The sequence below is a fragment of the Falco rusticolus genome, chromosome 2 (assembly GCF_015220075.1).
Source record: "Falco rusticolus isolate bFalRus1 chromosome 2, bFalRus1.pri, whole genome shotgun sequence".
Taxonomy (NCBI): domain Eukaryota; kingdom Metazoa; phylum Chordata; class Aves; order Falconiformes; family Falconidae; genus Falco; species Falco rusticolus.
The window spans coordinates 84,105,367-84,129,658 of NC_051188.1; the positions used below are offsets into that span (position 1 = coordinate 84,105,367).

Below are 24,292 nucleotides of genomic sequence, written 5' to 3' on the forward strand. Positions count from 1 at the left end.
AGACTGTTTTTGGTAAATACTTAATGATTTCCTGAAATTGCAATCACTCTCCTGCTTATTTGGACATGATTTCTGGTTTCTGTACTGTGATTAATTTTAGGAATTTGTAAATATTTTTTATTTTAAATAGGTTTTGTTTTGGCTTTTAACTATTTTTATTTTAATATTTGTTTTTTATTTGTACAGAATTTCTTAATAGAGGGAAGAAAATCTGGGATTCCAATATATTTAAATCTATATTCCTTTTTCTGGATTTAAGTACACACCTGTTTCCATTTTTTTCGTTTTGTTTTCAGCTTTGGTGTTTTATACCTGTGCTGTCCAGTTGCTGTCTTCCAGAGAAAAAGAGACAGTGGCAATGTGGAGATGATAAACCTTGCCTCCCTGTAATGATTTAATGTAATCCTTCTTAGCAGAAATAATTTGTCAGTGTGTCTCGTGTAGAAATTGCCACCTGGTGTAGCTACCATTGAGCATATAATGAATTTTGATTTTCCAAGACATCCTGGTAGCATTTGACTTTAGTTATGTTTTTTTGCCTCCGTTTTTTTTCTTTTTCCTTTCAAGATTAACATCCTTCTACCATAATATTATTATAAAACTAACCATGAGGCCATTTCATTAAGATTGATCCTTCCTGAAATGATATGAAATGAAACTAGAATGTTTAGAAGCATGAATACAGCCTTCTGCAGAAGTCTGTGATTAAGGGAGGGAAAGTTAAGCCTTGAGGCCTTTAAATGAGATGGGTGTTTACAGGTACGTGTCCAGGAAGGTTGATCAGCTCCTGGCTGCTAAAGTCACAGCGGCTTCCTGAGCCAGCTGCTGTGACCGGTGTGATGCCATCTCCCCACCTCGCTGCTGCTCCCCTTTCCAGGTCCCACATGAGCCTTTAGCTATTCCTGCTAGTAGGATGCTAAATTCAGCAGTGTGAGGGAGCACAGCACGTTCCGTCTGACATGCGATCTCTTACCACACATCTATCCCTGTCAAAGCTGGAGAAACAAAAAATATAATTAAATGTAGGTATTTTCAAATCAAATTGTTCTCATAAATTTATATTAATTCTCCATTTTGAATTAAAAAAGCTCCACTATGAATAATTTTCCCAAACCCTTAAAGAGACTTAGTTAAGTTCACTTTAGGAGACCATTTCACATAAATTCTAAGGATCTCACATGGGAAAATTTCTTACTGTATAATATAATAAAATAAGACACCTCCTCAAATTAGATTTTCCTTGTATATATAAGGCAAGAATTAAACCTGCAACATGTATTTATTTCAACTTTAAAACTCTCCAGAATATATTGAAATACTGAGGGACAGTCATTTAGATAAAATAATAATGACATGTAGTATTTAAAAAAATCTATGTAGATTTAAAATTCATAGTCTGAGGCACATAATGCAAGAAACAAAAGTTGCTTATTTACAACCAGTATATCAATTTTCCCAAAATGGTAGTAATGTTATTTAAAGGAATTATATGCATACTAGATTTCTCTAAATTAGATTTTTTATTATCAAATAGAGATCTTCCAATTTAAAAATCATGGTTTTACAATCTCTATGTATTTGATAATCCCTAAATACTGGATTACTACTTAATATACAGTGAAAAAGAAATAATATCACAGGAATATGTTAACTATTAAATTTATTATCTTATAGCACTGGAATGAAACACTGTGATTTAAAAAAATAGCAGAAACAATCAAGAATATGCATAGAAAGTTGTGCTGGAAGGAAAGATTATTATCCACCATATTTTATAACTTTAAAAAAGTGAGTTTGCTTGTATTTCTTATTACTTATCTTTTCATGTACTTATAGAGTAGAAAAACACTTTAGGGAGAAGAAATGGTTATTTGAACTCACTCAAGATATATTTTTTATTACCATAAATTATAATTAGCTGGCTGACATCTGGTGTGGAAGTTTTACTTCATTTTTTATTAGTTTTGAATTGAGGAAGTACTTATACCCGTCTGGCAGTCTGTTTTATAAAGGTAATGCCCTGGCTAATATAACACCTGGTATCTATTTGTTTTAGGTGTAATTTCATTTGTTGCTGAAGATGAAGCCCAGCAGCAGTCTCAACGTAACAGCTCACCAGAGAAGACAGATGGTGAACAGGCCCTTCAGAAATTGTCAACAAAGATACCACAAACTGTTGATGCAGCAAACGTGGGTATGTTTGTTATTACAGATAAGTTCATTGTCAGTTTGTGTAAAATTATAATTTCTTTTAAAATTAGATGTATATTTAGTATGGCAGGCCGTATGCCTGCAAACGGTGCTAAGTCAAATGTTTATTCCAGGCATATATGGAACTTCTCCTTTTAAGATTTTTGAAACTTTTAATTAAATTTTAAGCTGAGCTTGTTTTTTCTGATCATTTTTTTTGCAACAGTGTCACTAATGTCTCTCTTTGTTGGAGAGGGGCAGCATTTTTTAAATGCTTTCTTTTAAAAGAATCCAATAATATTAATAATGCCAATATCAAAGCAGGCAGTTTCTGAAATTCACATGGCTCCACTTCATTCCACTGCGGAAAAAAACCTTTCTTTTAATTGTCAGTCATAGATGCTTCTTTGGTCAGTTACAGTAAAATCAAAAGGAGAAAATTCCAGAATACCTGGTTACTTTCAGACTATCAGCTCCCAGTTTATTCTAAACAGTTTCTGTGCTATTTTTGAGATGGTAAGTGTTCCAGAGGAATACTTTTGTGATTACAAATGTGGACGTCAAATAGGAAAAGGTGGTAGTCGTGTTTTTTGGTTTTTTTTAATTAATTTTTCCATTTTCTTCTTTACTTTTGCAATTAAACCTTTGTCTATAGAACTGTACTTTTTCTGGTTTTAAAACTTAATTCAAAATGTATTTAAATTGTCAAACATTATGTTAGATGGCCAAAGAATATTTCTTGTAAAGAAAGCTGCTCAAGGAAAGTTCTTTTTAACCTGAAAAATATATTGTTTTAATCAACATTTAATTTTTAGGAAATTGAAAAAAGCTTGCAGTTTACCAGAATTTATCCAGTTTTAAAAAGAATTGAAAGCTTGCTTTATTATTAATAAATAATTAATAATTTGTGTCAATACTATACCAATATCAGAAAGTCTGTTCTTTTATAGTCTATTAATATCTGTATTTAATACTCTGTATCCTACCTCTGATATGAAGTGATCCCAAGATTTTACATTCTATATAGACAGAACAGAGGCAGGAAGAAGACAGAAGCTCAGACAAGTAAAATGACTGTCCCTGATCATACCAATAGTTTAATGTTGAGGAGTATTAAAAAAAATAAATAAATTTCCCCACAAGCCAGAGCCCTATCAATGGATATACATTGTCTTTCGAATTTACCAGATTCAGTACCACATTCTGTTTTGCTAAATATTTTACATAAATTTTGAAATGCTTTTTTAACACAGCTCAGACTTCTGGCTTGAGGCTTAGGTTTATGGTGTGCAGTCCACTCCTTTTTACCTGCTGTAGTTAAAACTAAGAAAAAATAATAAAGTATTTTCTGTGATTATGTAGCGCTTATATAAAACCAGATCTTACCAAATGTTATTTTTGTGCAAATAGTTGATAATACAATGTGAGTTTAAAATAGAAAGTGAGTAGAAATGGAAGAAAATAATGTAGCAGGACATGCCTAAATGCTGTTTCAAAAGGAGACAGAAAATAATCAGAAAGAAAATAAAGTGACCAAAGAACTAAGGTTTTCCCATAGTGCTTTATGATATAGATAAGACTGTTGCAACAGTGGTAATACGACAATATAGCAAAAGGCAAGTCAGTGCTTGATAAACTGAGGAACAGGGGGTTGAGAAGTTGTCTAGAAATATTAAATAGAGGATTTTCCTAAGCCAAAGGAAAAAATGCAAACTAAATCCAAAAAGAAATGAGGTTTTATGAGGACAGTACAGATTCAGTTCTCCTGTCTGGTATATTTAAGGGGAACACTAGTAATGTTGAACGGTAGTGTTTTTTAAAATTCTGTCATGAGGAGAACTAGAAATAGGAGGAGGTCTTTAAGGAAGGCACTTAGAAAGAATGGAAATAGTGATTATTTAGTTTTCACTGCTTTTCAAAGGTCAAGAATATTTCCTTGAATTGTCCTCCTACAGCTAGCTTTTTTCTTTGAATTTTCATGTACAGCAACACGGAAACTGGTTGACATTAAAATGTCACAAAATGCACCATTGTAAGTTGACAGAAGAAGGGATTTAACAAAGATTAAATTAAGATGATATATGTACACAGTGCAGTAGAGATGAGAATTAGTGGATTTCAAGTCGTTAGGAGGAATTAATCATAGAAGAAATATTGAGAGTGCTACAGGGAAATATTTGAAATAATCTTCAAATCTCTGCTGAAAGCCTGCAAATGTTTGTGAATTTAATTATGCTTCTGTTGCCCAAACTAAACACTTCTTCTTATGAGATATTTAGGCTCTGCAAAGTTAGGAATAATCAGTCTGAAACTAGTATAGGCTGTAATTACAAGTAGCTGAAAATTGAAGGTTAAGAAAATAGTTAAGTGAGTGGATTTCTCAGTACTGTCCCTATCACTGATATGAAGTGAACACATTGTTCTTAGGTAGAAAATCCAGTGCAAGTTCACTGTTTGCTGCTATTGTTACTGTTAAACCTGTGGTGCAGTTTGGTTCCCCATTAACAAGGTGACACTGGCTGATCTTATGCTTTTGGAATGTGTTTTTCAAATATATCAGTGGGTGATTAGTTTAATAACTTGCTGAGAGGAGCCAGGTAATCAGCTCCAGCTCCGCTCCCTTTTTCACTCTACACTAATTTACATTAATATAATCACTCCAGCACACAGGGTCCCATTGGCAGTTGGAGCAATCTGCACAGCTCATTCATATACGGCTGCGTCGAGTTATTGTGTCTTGTCTTTCAGTTACCATCTTTTGCTTTTTTGTGCTATTGTGGAGTTATATCTTTGTCTTATTGTAACCTATGTGTTTCTAGTAAATTGTACTAACTCAAGTTTTATGTCTGCTAGCAATGTTTAGAGCATCATTAGGACTGCTTTCTAAAGTGGGCTTAAAGTAGGACAGGAAATTACTTTTCCCTAATACAGTATAGCTTAATAATAGGATTTTTTTTTTCTTCAATACAGAAGATATAGCCTTACAGTGCCCATATCCTGGGCACAGCAAGCTTCCAACTCACCTTTAAATTAACCAACTGCTTCTAGTCATTTCACAAAGCATTATCTTCCATCACAACCATTCATTTGTACTAGACATCTATAACTTTTACCACTGTGGAAAGTATCTGATAAAAATGGCTAAATAGAGATGGAATGTTACAAGGTGTGATCTTACTTACTCAATAGTAATAGTCTTTCTGAAGAGTTTTTTTCTTAACTTACTTCAAAGAGGAAGTCACAGAGTCTTAGATATATCCTACACAGTTTTCTTTTATGCCTATATCGATACTGTAGTTTTTAATAAAAATTATTTATTCTTGGGGTTTTTAGAGTAGAATGACTGATGGATATTTCTGCGATTTAGGAGTTCTTAACTGCAAGGTGCACAGCACTAGTAGAACACAAGCTGCTTGCATTTGACCAGAAGTATCACACACTGAAGAAGTGCATCTTAGAGCTGAGAATCCCCAGGGCTACTGTTACCGATGGCGGTAACAGAAAATAGTGGACTTCTGATGTAGAGAATATTAATGTACAGACTTGAATTGGTAGAGGCTGCAATGAGTGTGAGGTTGTCCATAGCTGAATACGGTTAGAAAAAAATCTTTAATGACAAACACATGTACACCAAGCATTTTTGTCTTGCTGTCACTCAATGAAAATTATTCTTTTTAAACATACTAGAAACTACTATCTTGTACACACCTTAACATTCCATATAATCTTCAGGTACACACAGATATGCATTATGTAGTATGTATATGTTGTATTTACCTTTTTTCTTTTTTCCTTTTTTCTTTTTTTTTTTTCTCCAAATTACATTCTAGACATGAGTGTAGATGATAATTTTTAGAATAGTTTTTATATATGCTTTTTATAATTTCTACCAAAATCACTTCTTATGCTCTTCCAAAGAAGCTAGTGATTCTGAAATTTATTCATGATTTTTTTACTCCTTCAGATGTAGTTATGAAAAAGCACATTTAGTGCTTGCACTGGAAACCATTGATACAGCAATCCTTATGACAAATCCTTTTTGTGTTGCCTTATACTGAGGGGTGGTGGGGAAGAAAAAAAACCAAGACCCAAACAGAAAAAAGCCTGTAGTGCAGATGTAGTTACAGGGGCTTTCCCCTTTCTAAACTGACCTGGCGTTTTTGTTTTTTCAAAGCATATTTCTGTCTTTCAGGAGGTAACATCTTAGGTTTTTTTTCTCATGGGATCCAAAGGTAAAACAAGGCTAAGTGGTTGCTAAGACTAAAAGTAGGATGCAGCTGGTCTTTCATCTAAGATTTATCTTTAGATTTGCATATGTACCAAAGTGCTGAAATCATAAATAAATATTAGCCATTAATAGATATTTGTTTCACAGTCTGACTAAATGCTGTGAAGCCTCCTACACTTGTCAAAATGCCCTCTCAAAGTAGAGGAAAGTTCTTTACTGTGGAGTCCATGGTGACTTAAACTGAACTGCCCTTGGACAGTTGCCCCTGTGTTGCAGTCTTTGCTGTGTATCTTGTGGGCTGTAGGGAGGATGCTTGGCTCAGCTTCTGCTAGAGCAGCTCAGCTGTCCTTGGGAATTTGATCCAACAGCTCTTCTGTAAAGCAGAGTCAAGAGTGTGAAGGTGGTGCAGTTGCTGCAATGGCTAAGACCTGCACTGTGACTGCAAATCCACTTCTTTTCCAGAAAGCCTCTCTCTCTCTTCAGCAGCAAGCCTCAGCACAGAGCTAGCACTTAAGCATCAGCTTTTAATGTTCCTGCCAGTGGTGATGTCTCACAGAGTTAGCTGAGTGCCTCAGGTGCAGAATGTTTGCTTGTACAACACAGAGGAATTGTGCATGTGCAATTCTTCTGGCTGCCCTAAGCGTTGCCTTTATCAAAAGCTTATACTTCCCATTGTGTTTGTCTTATGGAATGTATTTACATTTTTATGCCATTGCCGAGTTTTTTAATTTGCTTGTGCTTGAAAGGCATAACATCAAAAAGATACACTGCCTTTGAATAAGCCATGCTAAAAAAGCATAGTCAAAGTGGTTAGAGCAGGTATTCATTTTGGCAAAGCCTGTTTAATTATATTCTTAAAGCTAATGTATCCTTCAACCAGAACTTCAATGACAGGTGACATTTTCTAGTCTAAGTTGTCATTGTAGTTCTCGTGGTATGTTGCTGTGTCTTTCCCATTGTCTTTAAAAAGTGTTTCTGAGTGGGGTCATTGAGGAACTGTTGCCTTTGAAAGGTAATGATACTTGCACATGTGATCCTCCCAGACTTTCAGGGCCTGAAATCAATCCCTGAGAGCTCAACATCTGTGGTAGCACACTAGAGTATTCACATAAGGAAGATAATGAAATAAATTCTTTGTTCTAGCAACTGTTAAAGGTGATTAAGAGGAAAACAGTACTTAGGATGGCGACGATTTAAGACTTTGCATTTATTCATGATATTTTTTTTAAAAAGAACATAACAACTGAGTATACAATGGTAAATGTTATAATTTATTCAGTATTAATGCAGTAATATAATATCTCACATGCATATTTATGCATATATATACTATCTAACAGGAATATTCTTAGACATCATTTTATCTACCTCATAAATGTTGATTGTGTAATTAAGCTATTTTTCAGTTTAATCTTTACACTGTATGTTCAAGTGTATTGGGCTCCACCTTAAGGTTTGTTTGTTTTAATTGAATCTTCCTCTTCAGGAAAAAAAAAGTTACAGAAGATATATCTAAAGAAATAATGCTCATGTAAACTGCATACATATTTGAAAATATAAAATACCAACCGGGGATTGCTTTTTTTTTTTTTTTTTTTTTTTTGATAGCATTTTGATATTTGCAGCAATACTTACGCTAGTGCATACAAACTTTTGGGGATGTTTAGCATATGTGCAACATTTAGGATTAGGCTGTTTTATGCTTTTTTCCTTTGTCAAAAATAATGTTTAATTATTTTTAGCTTTCTCAGTAGGTGCCCTTCTGCAGTACTGCAGTCTGCTAAGTGTTATGCATTTTCCTGTGCCCTTTTGAGACTCAGAGCAGCTTAATTCCCCTAATAAACTAATGTATTGTTTTGAAACAATTCAGATGTAGCAATGCTTCAAGGACCTATGGCCCAAATGGAATTTTGTGGGGCATGGTATGTGTGCAATCAAAAATCTGTGCAAACAAAGCATGGTAGCCTATTTAAAATTAATAACAAAAGTAATCTGTAATTGCTCACAGTGTAAGACTGCTGGTGAACTTTAGGTTACATCATCCTTTATGCAGCAGGTGTTTTAATAATGCTGTGCTGAGAAGACTATTAATGTTGCATTAAATTTTTCTTACCTAATTAAAAATGTGTGTGATATGCATTTTGCTTGTTCTGATAGTCTGTATAAACTATTACTGAAAAACATATTCATTCTGTCATGTCTGGCAGACCTCAAATTTTTGTGTATATATGGTATTTCATCAATTAGTATCCCATTCATTAAAAAAATATTCTGAAAAAAAAATCCTGAGCAACATAATGGGTGTAATTGTCATGGTTAAATGGCTAGACGTACTCTGGACTTCTGCCTGTCCCTCTCAAGTTCACCTGTGAAATGACAAGCGTGACTTGCACCTTGCTGAATTGAGACAGTGCAGTAGAAACACACTTAAATTTCTTCCCCTTCTAATCTGCCCTTCAGCAATAGGGTTAATGTGATAGGACTAAGTGTAAACCCTTACTGGTAGTCTGTGACAGAACACATTCAGAGTGAAATAACATTTTTGAAACAAAATAGTGAGCGAGCTAGCAACAGAGCAGTAGTTTCTTTACGGCCAATGCCCTTGCTGTTAGGTTTGAGTGTTTGAGATGCTATTTATCTAGGTCATCATTTTCCCTTTCCTACCTTGTCATGCTTAAAAAAATATCTTATTTTACCCATTAGCAAGTAATGAATTATAAACACACAGAGAGCACATAATAGTCATGAAAAAACCCACTAATGTTTACCAGTTCCCCACAGTCACATAAGCATGTCTGGGGCAGAAGATAAAGGGGTGAGGAGAGGACAGAGAGAAGGTCCCTGTCAGTCTCCTCTATCCAGGCTGTTTCAATTGCTATGACCTGTGAAAGTATGCACCGAACCAGAAAACAAGAAAAAAATCAAACTTTATAGCTTCATACTTGGGACAGTTTATAAGAAGTGGAGTTCAAACCAAATATGTGATTTGCTAAAAGTCTTTTACATTGTGAGTTTTTCTATCTGAATAATGACTTGAATCTATTACATGAATCTAAATATTATGACATATTCAAATTACAGTAAGATCAGCAAGATTATCTAAGAGCAATTACTTAGAATATCCTATTGCTTAAGGGTGAGAACAATTTCCTTCAAGGTGTCTGTTCAGTCCCTCAAGCAGTGGAAAGAACTGTGTATGCATTCTCAGAGCCTGGCAGGGCAATCCAACAGTTAAGCTATTGTATAAATAGATTCACAAATTCGTAACAAATTTTTTATGTATTTATTTTGTTGTTGCGAGTTTCTGAAAACTAAGCAGTTCAGAAATATGAATTGAAACATTAGTGATTCAGAATTATGTTTTTAAGATGACAGGGAGCCTATTAATTTCCAACAGGAGAAAATAAAACACATTTCTTCAACCAATCTAATATTTTATTTTTTTACACAAGTATTATTATTATTATAATTCTTTTACAAGTAGTGCTACGCTTTCCTAACTAGACAAGTTTATATCACATACTACTGCCATTATCTGCCTTTGAAGCTATAGTTAAGCTGTTCCTAAAGCCTGTGATTAGGTAATTCTAGTTGTGTAAGTCATGGTTTTCTTAGTAAAAAACTGTAAATTCACCTCATTTTTTTCATAGATTAATTTCTCTCATACCTTAGTTCCTCTTGTCCTCTTGGTAGCCTGCTGCTGGAATTTACTAAGGACTTTTATTTCTATAGCAGCTGCAAAATAAATGGCCCATAAAGAAATCTGGCTTTTAATTTATCCCAGGCACTGGATGTTCTTGCATTCTCATACATTCATGAGGTACATTTGCCTAACTAACCAGAAAAGGACTACTCTGACATTTTTACTGGGTAAGCAAGAGATATTTCTTGTCCATTACAGTGATTTATTTGTTACGATGTCTACTGTCTCTGGCATAATATTTCCTTAGCTTTCTCTGTGGGCACAGCAGGGTCCTATTTGTTCTTGACATACTTATGAAATTATAAGTATTAGAGAACTACTGTTTCCCATTGTGGCCAAAGACAGATGGCATTTTATGCATTGTTGTCAGAGAGTGAGAGTATGTCTGTGCAAGAAACGTAACGGAGATTTGGATGCACTTTTCAAGGCATTATGTATTTCTGTTTATGGCATTTGGCACTTATTTTGTAGCAGGACTTTCTCTGTGAAAGAGATGACTTTTTTTATTAAGTAGAAAGAAGCTCACCAAGTAACCTTGTTTTGGCATGTTTTTTCCCCATTTATCTTTCTATAATATACCTCATTAAATATTTCTACAGAAAATTCAGATATTCGTAAGTCACTGCTCCTTCCACCCTCAAACATACATTTCAAAAATCAAAAAAGGTTCAAATGGTGCGTGTTACTGGTTTGTGCTGATTACTAGTACCGGATAAAACTATAAAGTCTCAACCATTGCAGTCATAGACTGAGCATATTCAGTTGCTGTATGATGCTGGCATCATCACGGTGAGGTCAGCCTGAATTCAGAAGCCCTTGTGGCTTTTTGGAGGGTATCCTACTGAAGTCTTTGGCCTTTATCATCACTTGATGACCATAAGAAGCTATGAATGTCATTTGTACTGCATTCTCTGCCTGTAGGTCCTTGCTGTTTGCTGTAGGTTGGTCCAGAAGTGTGGTCTGTCACTCTCAGAAGCATTGGCAGTTAAATTAAGTTAAAAGGCCAGGTGGTATTTATTCATGGCCAAATAAAATTTTTTTAAAAAGCTGCTCACCACTGACATGTTTTGCCATTTAGAATGTAATGCATCTCTCATACAAGTCCTTTCTCTCTTCCCGGAGAATTTAAAGTAAACTGTATCATCTGACCAAGAAGGCCAACAGCACCCTGGCTTGTACCAGAAACAGTGTGACCAGCAGGACTAGGGATGGGACCGTCCCCCTGTGCTGGGCACTGGTGAGGCTGCACGTTGAGTGCTGTGTTCAGTTTGGGCCCCTCACTGCAAGAGGGACATGGAGGTGCTGGAGCGTGTCCAGAGAAGGGCAGTGAAGCTGGTGAAGGGTCTGGAGCACAAGTCTTATGAGGAGTGGGTGAGGGAACTGGGCTTGTTTAGCCTGGAGAAAAGAAGGCTCAGGGGGGATCTTGTTGCTCTCTACAACTGCCTGTAAGGAGGCTGTAGCAAGGTCGCTGTCAGCCTTTTTTCCCAGATAACAACCAATAGGACAAGAGGCAATGTCGTGCCAGGGGAGGTTTAGACTGGATTGTAGGAAAAATTTCTTCACTGGAAACATTGTCAAGCACTGGAACAGGCTGTCCAGAGTAGTGGTTGAGTTGAGTGTTGAGGAAAGGCTTTAAAAGGCTGATTATCAACATTTTTTTAAAAAATGGGGTAGTTGTGTTAATTCCCTCCAAAACGGTGTATTTGTAAAAAAGCTACTAATGTGACCCACTAAGTGAGGAATACTTTTTCTAGCAAATAGAAAAAGCCATATGAGTCACTGTTAAGTTATGCTAGTTCTTGAAAATGCATTTTATATCATTTGTCAAGTATAATTCTTCCAGGTTTTCAAAGCTGCTCCTGTAGCCATGGTTGATGTGGGAATTGAGTGGCTAGGACATATTCGGTGCAGATTGGCTTTCACAGGTTGTTTAAGCATCAGACACTGGTAAACCTTTCTTGTATATGTATGCACCTCTCGTGTATATATATTTGCACAACAAAATAATCTTCAGAGATGATAAACTTTTTGCAAACTTTGAGTGGATTTTCACAGGAAGTAAAACACGTGTTTCTGTAAGATGACTCCTTCAAAAAATGTCACACCCTGCTCTAAATAACGTGCTACACCTTCTCAGCAAAACATCTAAAAGCTGTTACTGTGGGAAAAGTGTGTATTTTCTTAGAGTAGCTGTTACTGGATGACTTTGTCTGGAAAAATCCAAAAAGCAGCCTGGGGAAGACAACTGGCTTGCACGGTTTTGAATTGGAAAGTTAGTTTAGCAAAGATATTAGCAATTATCAGTGAGTTTTAAAATGGAAACAAGTAGGATAAATTAATAATCTCTTACTTCACCATTATTAACTCTTGTCCTAAATCTTATTTGCTGCTGCTATTGCAAAAACTCAGGGTTCTCTGTCTCTTTAATTTGTGAGCCCTGCCTTTTCTAAATAAGAGGAGATAAAAACACAGACAACATTGTGAAGAGTCAAATTAAATTTACAATATGAATTATGGTGATTGTTCATTTAACATACGTTAATGAAATTATAGAAGTATAAGTAAGCAAGAATAATTTGAATAGTGTTATAATATTAGCAGAAAGGATTGGAATAGTGCTTATCTCCAGTTTTTACTACTTCTGTGCATAAAAAATAATTAAAATATTATTGGACTATTTATATTTGCTAATATGGCGCTGATTGGAAGTTCAAACCGTACAATGGCTTGCATAGGATGCATGCGTCAACAAATGTGTTAAATTTTATAGTTAGGTAGTTTGTGTATATGTGTTAGAGATTATGCAGCAACAATCAGGCAATAGGTAAATGACATGTCAGATTTTAGAATGTATCTGGCCAGCCATCACTGCTTTTCTGTGAGCTGAGTAAATACTTTAGAAGATAGTTTGTGGTGTCATTATATGTCTGTTAAATATCACACTTCAGTTCACATCCAAGATTTGAACTGATTTGCAATGAACTGGCACATCCTTTTCCTTTAGCTTGAAGTATCTGTCAGGGTTCATATTACTGTTTACTGAATATTAGTTTCACTATCTATAGTAACCTTACACATCCACAAAAAATTTCTCTCTTGACAAATATAGTGTGTTTTCTTCAGGTGAGATTTTTGGGAGGTTTTTTGAGTCCTGAGCACATGTTTGTTTATCTGTACTGAAAGGCCCTTGCTTTTTCCTTTTCTGTTTTTGCACTATGGTGTATTTATTGTGTTCCATTGAACTTTTGACTGACATATTTCCTTGAAGATTAGCAAAATCTCACTCTCATGCTTCTGTTTCAACTGGTTTGCCTAATTTCTTACCAATAAATTTATGGAGAGATCATGTAACATTTTTTCTTTATTACTCCTTTTAATATCTTGTGTGTCATAGTGGGGTTTATTAAAAGCATGATTTGTAAATGCCATGTTGTAGACTGATCTCAAGGATCTTTCAAATGATCCTTACTTTTCTATACAGAGATGAAGGTATGAACAGGTAAAAATGTCAGCAAGTACAACAGGGATTCCTGTGTCCTATATGTTTAGAATCTTCAAGACAAAGTTCATTTGTTTTAAGTGAATATTCATGTATCAGAATTAATGTTTGCATTTATACTTGGAAATTTATAATTTGTATAAATTGTAAAAAAATACAATTTATAAATTGGAAAGTATCCTTGGGAAAAAATGTTTGAAAAGCATTAATTTTACAATATAGAGATATTTTTTGAGGGGTTTGTATTGAATAATACTGAATGGTGTTTGCTGCTTTTTTAAGGAACGTATACTTTTTCTAAATATGAAAGTGTAGGCTTCATTCAGAGTCCCTCTTCTAGAATACACATAAAAGTTATTACTCTTTGAAAGTGATATGATACTGCATTGAAATCAGTATTGCTTGCTGTACAATATGGCAATTAGTATTACATTGTTTTGAATTGTTAAATGCATATTTTACATCTAACTTTTCGCTTAGGCTTCATATAGTAATCACATTGTAATTGCAGTAAATCATGTCTTTTATGTAGCAGATGTCTTAAAGATACAGCTAAAGAAAAAGCATCTAGCGTAAATGTTTTGTATGTCATGATTGTGGATATTTGCAGCACTAAATAATGTGCAGGACACAGAACCTAGCAAGATCAGACTTTTAATTTTTTTATGTGCATAGTATGTATGAAACATGGGAAACGTGCATCTCTAAATTGCTGTCCAGTTATTTTCAATTGGCAACACATCATGGTCCCTTATGTCCACATTGTTTCAGACAAATTTCATAGAAGTTTAAAAATGTATCCCCTAATAATGACAAACCTCATAGAAAAGTTGCAGTGCAGTAAGTAAAATAACAGTAATTCCTGTGGTTTTGCTGGCTGTACAAAGGCTTTTGTGTTTTTGAGAATTAGAATCAATTATAAAAACATGATTAGTGTTCCTGGTAAGATATTAAAGTAAACTTCTGTTATCTAGGAAAAACGCTACTTCTTTCATAGTGTAAGTGACATATATATACTAATTATTGTTGAATGTTAGAAAGAATTAGAGAATCACTTTCATTAAAACTCTCTGGATTTATCAGTTATCTACAGCTTATTTGCCCTTGAATATGTTGAGAAATTAGTAAGAACAACCTGATAAAACTCAATATCTTTTAATATGCCAGCCAATATTAACAAAATTAATGAAGGGCTGGTTTTATTTAGTGTGGAAGTACATTAATATAAAGCCCTTCTACTTGAAGATTAATGGAATTTGACTTCATAATTTCTTATTTTATTGAAAATATAAATTGGTCACACAACTCTGCAATAGGTTTTGCTGAAATCTAATGAAAATCTGCCCACTTCATCATTGTGCTCAGGATTCTGTTTCATAAAACTGATTCCATATTTTGTGGATATATAGAGAAATAAATATAGTTTTCCTAAAATGACCTAAGTGCTCAGCAGAAACATGTTAAAGAGGACAGAAAATTATACTCATCAATAATATCTTCTTCAGGGAACACACAGGCTTTATCCCAGAATAATGTTGCCTTTTGTGTGTGTGTGGTGTTGCTTTGTCTTCCCTTTTTTGTTTTGCCTTAGGAGAATGCTTAGGAGATCGAATGCCTACTTTGTGGCAGAGCTTGGAATAAAAAGTGATACAAATCCCAATGAACTTGATTGAAAGATTCCTTTCAAAATCAAAGAGTTATGCTGAAAAAGAAAATAAATGGATCCTTGTCAGATTTAATGCCTTTGCATTTGCCCAGGTGTGTTTCTATAAAACATTACAGTAAGACTATATTAGGTTTGATAAAATGCTTTTGGTTAATTTCATATTTTTAGCATACCACCTGTAGTATGGAAAAAATAATTTTTATTGGTAATAAAAATATTTCTAATAAATTAAGGTCAGGAATCACTCTATAGAGTGCATGAGTATAATTTTTGTAGTTCTGCCTTATCTTCACTTAGGAAATACCATTCTCGGCCTTAAGATTTAGCACATTTTTTAAAGGAAACTTCATATGGTGAGCCTGGTAGACGGTGGTAGAGAATTTTAAAGTGAATCCTGTCTGGAAGTAAGCTGTCTTCTCAATGAAGTCTCATATAAGTTCATATAATAAAATCAAAGTTAAGTCATAGTTAAAGATTCAGTTAGAAATTCATGTATATTCCAGGAAATGTTAAAATTAGTTTTCTAGTAGGTAGAAGGGGTAAAATCTTTAAATATTAATGAAGTTCTGTATGAAAAATGAACATATGTAGTGTTCACCATTTCTTGGGTCTTTTTGATATTTTTTAAAGCTGCTGAATTCCAAGCTAAGATATATAGGACTTTTAGGGAAACACAGCAATTGATTTTACAGCAGCTTCTAAATTCCAAGGTAATTTCTATAATTCAATTGATTTAATGGTGTTTGCCTCTCAAATGACTTACGTTGCTTGAGTGTAGCTTTTAAATAACTTGCATATGAGTACTTGCTTGCGTGACACTAATATAAAAGTGGGCTAACTTTGTCTTCAGTAAGCCTATTTTGAATTTATTGTGTTGACAATAATAGAATATGACTTGCAATTTCATAATAAAGAACATTTAACCATTGGAAGCATATTTCATCACAGCATATTACACCTAGAAAGCATAACACCCGGAGGATTATTAAAGACTTTCTAACAGGCCTTAGCTGCTAAGACTTATGAAAGGTTTACTAAGCCTTTACAAGAAAGAAGTGCCATATTTTTGAGCACGCTTCTGAGATTTAAAGAATACATACTGCTTTTCTGCTGCATTTTTTTTTTTTGACTGATAGTTTGATCTGCCTGTCCCAGGACATAGTTTCACTAATCATGCACTTCTGTATTTCATTCAGTAACTTGTGTTTGACTGAAATAAAAGTTCAAAAAGGCATTAATTACACATTGGTATGTTCTTTCAGTACCATGAAAATCTTTTCCCACAATCACACTTATTTCATATTTGAATTTTTCTGGCTACAGTTCATTGGTGTTAAATATGTATCAAAGAACACATAATAGCCAAAAAGTTTAATTTATGGAGTTATTTTATGTAGTATAACAATATCACCTATTTAAAAAAGAAAACAACACACAAAAACCCCCAAACTATAACCAATAAGGTTTTCTGTCTTTGGAGTAATGTAATTATTATATGTATAAATGTATTTTATGTTTTGTATTCATTGTGATGAGGCACAGGAAAACACTTGAGTATCATTTTAAGGAACCTGATGACTGAAAATCATCTGAGTACAGTTTATCTTACTGTGCCAAGAGTATATCAACTGTGACTGTGTACACGACTCCTGAGCCGGCTTTTACTTTTTCAGACATGTTAAAATGTCAGTGTCACACAGTTTACCCAAGCTGTTCATCTGGCAAGTGATTTCCTAGCATGTCACAGTTTATACCCTCTTAAAATGTGCAGTGCTATGCTAAACTTGGCCAATGAATACTATTTCTGCCAAGATGCAAAACAAAACAAAACAAAAAAAACCGAACTAGGTTATTTTACTCCATCATTTTTTGGATCTTCTCCAAGCAATTAGTATTGGTGGCTTTTCCACTACACTGACATAATGCATCTTTCTCCTTTTTCCCATCCCATTCCTCATTGCATGGTTTATATTGGTTTGTATATGCATCCTTAAATATTTCTGATGATTTTCCTAAAGCCTTCAGAGAGCCCACAGGGAAATTTAAGGACCCCTTTTTTCCAGGATCACCCTTAGCAACTTTCTATGCCGGCATAATAGCAATGAGGGGTAATCTTTCTGTTCATTATCTGAGACCTAACAGGTCAATACCCAGGCAAAGTTACCTTTGGGTTTTCCCAAAGGTAAGATATAGGTAGACAAAGACCTAAAAACCCAAACAAATAAAAAAGTCAATACAAATAAAGACAAATCTGGCAAATGGAGCAAAATCATTAGACCTTTGACAAAACCTCTTAAGAATTGGAGTAATTTTAAAAGTTGTATAAAGCAAGTAGAAGCAGAGAAGTTTAGTACATAACTTGCTTGTATTCATTGGGTTAAGAAACTGACGGACATGACCTTGATCATAGTTGCATCTGCTTGGGACTGCAATCTTAGCTCTGTGTTTGTTAACAGAGTGCCAAGAATTCTAGTTTCATGTGAGCTAAACATTATGGCAGTGGATGGAGGTGTGTTGAGGCATTTGGTGGAAAGTGAGAGTGTGTTAGATGTAAACTGGTAGGTTATCTTCTGAATTTTGACAAACATTCCTTGAGGATGTTCTTTAAGGCTATTTACTAATGAAGACTGCATGACCTAAGTCAAGGGTCCTCAGACTTTTTAACCAGGGGGCCGGCGCGCGGATGCAGTGGCAGGCAGTCATCTGCGGCTGCTTGGTTTCCCCCCCAACCCCCGGCAGGGGTGTGTGTGTGGGTTCTGTAAATACCAGGGGCCGGACTGAGGACCCTGGGGGGCTGTATCCGGACCATGGGCCGTAGTTTGAGGACCACTGACCTAAGTAATCTTTCGTAATTCTTCTTGTCCCTTACCATTGTGAAGTTTTCCTGATACTTTTCACCTGTACTAAAGCCGCCCACCATTTGTTACTCTTCCCACCAGGGACTGGGACATCACTTTCAGTAGCAACCTTTTGTGCATGTGAAGATTGTAATCATTGTCTTTCCGTAAAAATCCTTCTGAAGAAAAAGAAAAGAAAAATAAAATATTTATTTAGCAATAGTTGTTTTCAGATCTTTAGCTTCATACTGGTTATACTCGTTTTTCTGTATTTTACTAAGTCTTTTCATCATTGCATAACAATTAGCTACTTCGTGGTTTTTTTTACTTCTTGAGTTGTTCTTGTCTTTCTCCCTCTTTGGAATTATGTGCTTAGTCTACTCTTAGACTGGATTATCCTGAGTACTTAGCCTCAGCTTCATTCTTTGCCAAGTCTTTGAACTAAGGTAATAATAATAATCAAATAACATTCTTAAAGCAAATATAATTTATTTTCACATTAGAAGTTAAATAGTCTTTTAAAAGTGTGTTAGTATTCTAAGCAATCACTTCACTATATAATCTCCAATTGTATCAAATTTATTCTAATCAGTGAAATGTTCCAGTTCCTCTTGCTTGCTATTCAAACTTCTAAAACCATTATGTAGTAACTGAAAAAGTATCATCTTCCAATAAATTACCACAAAGATTCTGTTTGTGGTGATGGTCTGATTTTGAGTTAACCAATTGAGACATGTTAATCTTGTAGACTAAGAATAATACAGCCAGGCAGCAAAAGACGAAATAATACTATAAAGGCAGAATGTTGAGAAAGCCACGCGATACAAACGTGCCTGAGGTGTGGGCTACTTCCAGGCATACAGACCATCCTGCTTGAAACCTGCCAGCGCTCCCCAAAGGTGCTCTGTTTACTTTCAGTGTCTCATTCAGGACAGATTCCTTATGTAGTAGATCGTTTCACCTCCTAAACATCCATTTCATCCCACCTCTTCAGTGAGCATTAAGTGGCTTATGATGCAAGTCTGGGGTTTTTTTTCAGTGTGTGGCTGTATACTCTTACTAAAGAAGACAGAGTCAAGAAATGTAATTGACATTGTGGACCTACTTTGGTAAAATTTGTGACAGTCCTTTCAATTTATTCTTCCAAAGCGTATTCCTTCAACTATTACTATGGTAGAATATTCCCCCCTCTCCCTACCCCCCCACCCCTCCCTGGCCAAATCCAGTGAGTTTTCAACTCCTATATTGCTAAAATGTGCTGAATTTGTGGTCAGCATTTGGAATTTTCTTAAGCTTTTCATACTTTGTGTTCACATATGTCATGTTGCCTGCAGACGTTAAAGAGGTGAGGGGAGATGGAGTCTAATGTCAAATATATTGCCTATGTTATTGTTCAATTTTTGATCTCTTGGTTGAATCTGTATTTACTAGTGTCACAAGTGCTTGGTACCTGGATGGCATACTGGTATATGCTCTGAGTTTACTCCCCATGCCACAATTTCCTCAGAAAAAGGGTTTCACATGTGAACCAGATCAGACCCCGAGTTCTGCCCCAGTGTACAGCAGCAGATAGATGTGTGTTGCCAATAAATAGGTGATAGCAGGCTGGACTAATTTAATGAAAGGTACGTGCTCTGGACCAGTGCAGAATACAATACAAATGGAGATCGAAGAAAGCCCCTGTAGCAGGGAAGAACCGTATTTGCTGTATTTACATTCTATTGCCCAACTGCAAGGGAAAAGGGAGAGCTGTGACATCATCATATATAACATATTGAGAGTTTATGAAGGGCATGAAGAATATTCTGAGTTAAAGAGATATTTTCTGTTTTCCAAATCCCATAGACATAGCAGATCTGCTGGATGATTTTTTTGAAGCTGTTACCTGGGAGATGGAGATAAGAAAGTGTCTTTATGAAGTGAAGGTGAGAAATGGTGTTACGACATCATACTGCGATGATATTAATAGCATGGAAGACTAAGCTTTAAAAATGGAAGATGTCAACAGCATTAATCATCCCTTTCTTTGAAATAAGCTGACTGCAGTGTTAAAATTCTGTCTTCTTACAGTTTTGGAGACATTTTAGGGAAAAGAAATATCATTTATAGGCTAGTGGTATCTGAGTTTCCACTGTAAGGTGGTGATCTTCCTTTGAAAAGGTGGCTTTTAAGGCAAATTAAACAGAGAGGTTCTGGGACTCTGCCTTATAAGAGATCAGAGACTTTTTCAGATCTTTGTTTCCTGGATCACAGCTAATTACAAGAGCTAAAATGTTGTTTTGTTTTTACATTTTAGAAAACTATTCTCATTTCTGTTTCCAAATTTTCCCAAGTGACAAAAGGCTTTGGAGCTATAGTCATTATCTAGTTTAGGACAAGTCCTAAAGAAAAGGAACCCTACTCTAGTTTGTAGATTTCCCACTTGTAGAATGTCCTTCTTCACAAATCCTGCCTTATATGTATTATATTAACTAGAAAAAAAAAATATGAATTCAATATTAAGTACATTTTTTACACATGAAAGCATCACATTTTCATTTTAAATTGCAGCATGTTGAAGTGCACCACTTTGATACTTCAACTCTGATTTAGATGGACAATCCAATGCAACCTTCCAAATTCAACGTCACTTTAGTACTGACCCTCTCTATGACCTAGGTTTGATACAAAATGTAAGGCACACTCTAAGTTTATGGAAGTTGCTCTAAAGTGAATTATAACATCATATCTTTTAAGAACAAGGTTAATGTCTGAGGAATATTAAAATTTTTTTCCAAGTTATGTTGTAAGGAATACATTAAATGAATATTCATTGAAACATTAGGGTTACTCAAATATGCTCATGCAAAAAATGGCAGCTGAAAGCAAAGTTTATCTTGTCATGTAATGCAAAAAGCTATATATATATTGATTATATTTATTGAATAAGTATAACTCTTATATGAGAAAACTCATGAGCTCAAACCTAAGGGTGACAACCATAAATTACTAACTTCCTTGGAAGAAGAAAGTGTAGCATTGCTTTTGCAAGGATAAAATATTTGTCACATAGTAAAAATGAATATTAGTGTCTGCCTTTTTGCGTCATTTTGAGCTTTTAATATAATAGGATTCCAACATTATCTTAATGTGTGTTTTACAGATTTCCCCTCAAAATTAGGTGCAGATTTTCTACACTTGGAAACTAAATGTGGAGAGAGATATCTGGGGCCAGTTAAAAGAAGGTTTAATTAATAAATAATTTTCAGTGGAGTGATGGATATACTTATACAGAAAAATTGCAGTTTTTACCTGTGACATATGAACCAATTGGATTTATCTAGAAACACTGTTAAAAGTATCCAAAACCTGATTGTAAAGGGTTTATATGTCTTTGGAAAGATTATTTTAACTAGTTTTGTATCTGGCATAAACTTTGAAGTTTATGTTGTCAGTCTAAGGTAATCCATTAAAATCCTATTAAAAAAAAAAATCCGGAGAAAAAAATCTGTGAATCTAACATGACAGAGATTTTCTGGAAAAGTTTACCAAAGGAATGTTACATCTTTTTAGTATAATTCTTAGATTGCTAGGGCCAGTCAAATTTGAAAAATAAGGAACATAAATCATCACATGTGCTTAATCGCTAGTCTGCTCCAAATAATTTATATGAAAAAGATATTTATTCTAAATCAAAAAGGAAAAACTAAATATATACAACATATGCTTATTAACTGATCATTTTTCATGAACAATAGTTCTTGTTCATAGATGACTACAGGGGGTTGTTACACATGGATGTTGTGTTTGCACGTGAGCAGAATGAAGTCTAAATTTTGATTTATCCTTTGCTAGCAGTGGTGAGCTCTTTACATATTGAAAGCGATTACATATTACATATTTTAGGGAACTAGACAAAATGTCTTTTTTTAATTTATATTTTACATTCTGTAAAGTACCGTCATATACTATGAGAAGAGCATTAAGGGTACCCACTTGAAGAAAATTTCAATAACTACCAACCTGGAAAGATTTTTGTAGAAAGAAATCAATGCCTGTTACTGCTAAAAAAAGTACCCTTAAAGACGCATCTAAGGGTGTTGTTGATGTTTTATTTAAAGCTGGAATTGTATCTAATATTCTTTTTATTGCTATATTAGCTCTGCAAATATTTGGTAAAAATGCTGTGGAAAGAGTGCACATTGAATTTGAAAATATCACTGTAATTCAGCTTTTTTTTTTAAAAAAAGAAAACATACATTTGATGCCAATGTAAGAAGTCTGTAAAATTAGGATAAAGTATTTCAAATAAATTAACAGTAAAATTCCAGCTTCCCTATAGCGTCCATATCCACCTCCCACCCAAAACACCCTAGAAGTCTACAGTTTTCAGGACACCAAGCCAAATCTTCCTTCATCATCAGTGATGTGCAACGCAGCTGAATGATAGACAGCTATGTTAAATTGGGAGAGAAGAATCTTTTCTATTTTCAAGCCAATATATAACTGCTGATGCTTGACAGCGTATTTAACGGCTGGTGTAGCAGACACAGGATGAAAAATAATTTTAAGGAAAGGACAAGGAAAGGGGACACAGAGAACAGAAATTTCAGTTTGTGGCTGATACGGTAGTAATATATCCTCATTCATGTGAGTAGAGAAAAGCATATCTAGTGAGTATAAGTAAGGGGATTTCACAACTGATAACTCTTCAGGACGTGATATGAAGTATAAGGTTAAAAGTGTATGGCTTACAACACTGATTTGTTCAGCAGAATTTTATAACATTTTAAAAATTTCACAATGAAATTAAGAAATCACGCACAGGAAGAACAGCTTATTTGCATCACTAAAGAGAAGTAGGACAAGACACCAGACTGGGTTACAAAAGGATGTTCAGCTCTGGAAGAGAAAACTGATGATTTTAGTGTGTCATATAAGGTGCAATGAGACTTGGAGGACACCTGTGAAAATTTTAATCTGAAAATTGAAAGCTCAAGTTTTATTTTCATTGATGTTATAATTTAGTAATCCTATGTTTTAAATACAGAACTTTCAATTCAATAATGTAATTACTGTAGATAAATATTAGCTGAAGAAATCAGTGAGTTATTAAGGAATGGATACAGAGATATGACTGGTTTTTGTTTTTGCACCACCCCCACCCCTCTTCAGGTAACTACATGTAATAGAAAGTACACAGCTTTCTATGCTTCCAAGGTTTCCGTATTAAAAAAAACAAAAAAACCCAAAACCAAACAAACCAACCAAACAAAAAAAACCAACCAAAAAACCACAAAAAACCCCACAAACAAACAAATACAACAACACAAAACCCAAACCCCACCAAAATAGGGAAAGGTCTGAAAAAACTAAATATAACTAAGCTTTCTTATAGTGACGCTGATTGCATTTGCAGTAGCTAACAGATGGAAGGTTCTGGCTTGCCCTGACCATTAATGACAGATGCTTAACCCTAACTATCAAGGGTTAAAGTCTGTGGACCAAGGGAGAGACTAAAAGAGAAGATAGTGGCAATTAAATATTAAAGCAGATACATTCTTATCTTCAGAAGATTTGCGCTCACTCCTTTTTACTGGTGATTTCCATCTGAAGTACTGACTAAAATTTGTTTTGTTTTATGAGATCTGACAAGATCATGACCTGATAGTTGCATAAGGCAGGCTAAGAATTTTTGTCATTGAATCCCCATAGTGAGATGATAAGAGATACACGCCTACAGTCAAACAGTTTATCTCATAACACGTCAAAATATGTTGCTTAGGCTCTAAGAAGAGACTTCAAATGCATTAAAAATGTTGATGTAAGTTTCGAACAGTAGTTGCGTACGTAAGTGTGAGTTTGTGCTTGTAATAGTATTCTCTGTTTTGAGTTGCCCATAGAGTTCTAAGAACATCACATTCTGGTTTGGCAAATCGTACGTGGAGCAAAAGGCATCATATCAAAACAATGCCGTCAACTTGGAATTATTTTTTTTTAGAATAAACATTTTCTGGGCTGGAAAGAAAAAGAAGAGTGTCTATTTTTTTTTGCCTGTTTTTTTAAATGTGTGCAGAAAACAGAAACAGACAGATACAATCTTGTTCTGTCAGGTGGGAATGAACCATCTCTGTTTCAGCATGATTATATTGCAATTATCTCCATTGCCTGTGGTGTTTCAATCTTGTTT

General features: G+C 34.7%; 1 protein-coding gene across 1 annotated transcript in view; it reads left to right on the forward strand.

Moving 5' to 3' along the window:
• Positions 1-24,292, forward strand: part of CFAP47 (cilia and flagella associated protein 47) — a 342,925-nt gene that overhangs the window by 193,994 nt on the left and 124,639 nt on the right. The window contains exon 50 of the mRNA XM_037377932.1: positions 2,057-2,194. Within this exon, the coding sequence (XP_037233829.1) occupies positions 2,057-2,194 (138 nt within the window). The remainder of the gene's footprint in view (positions 1-2,056; positions 2,195-24,292) is intronic.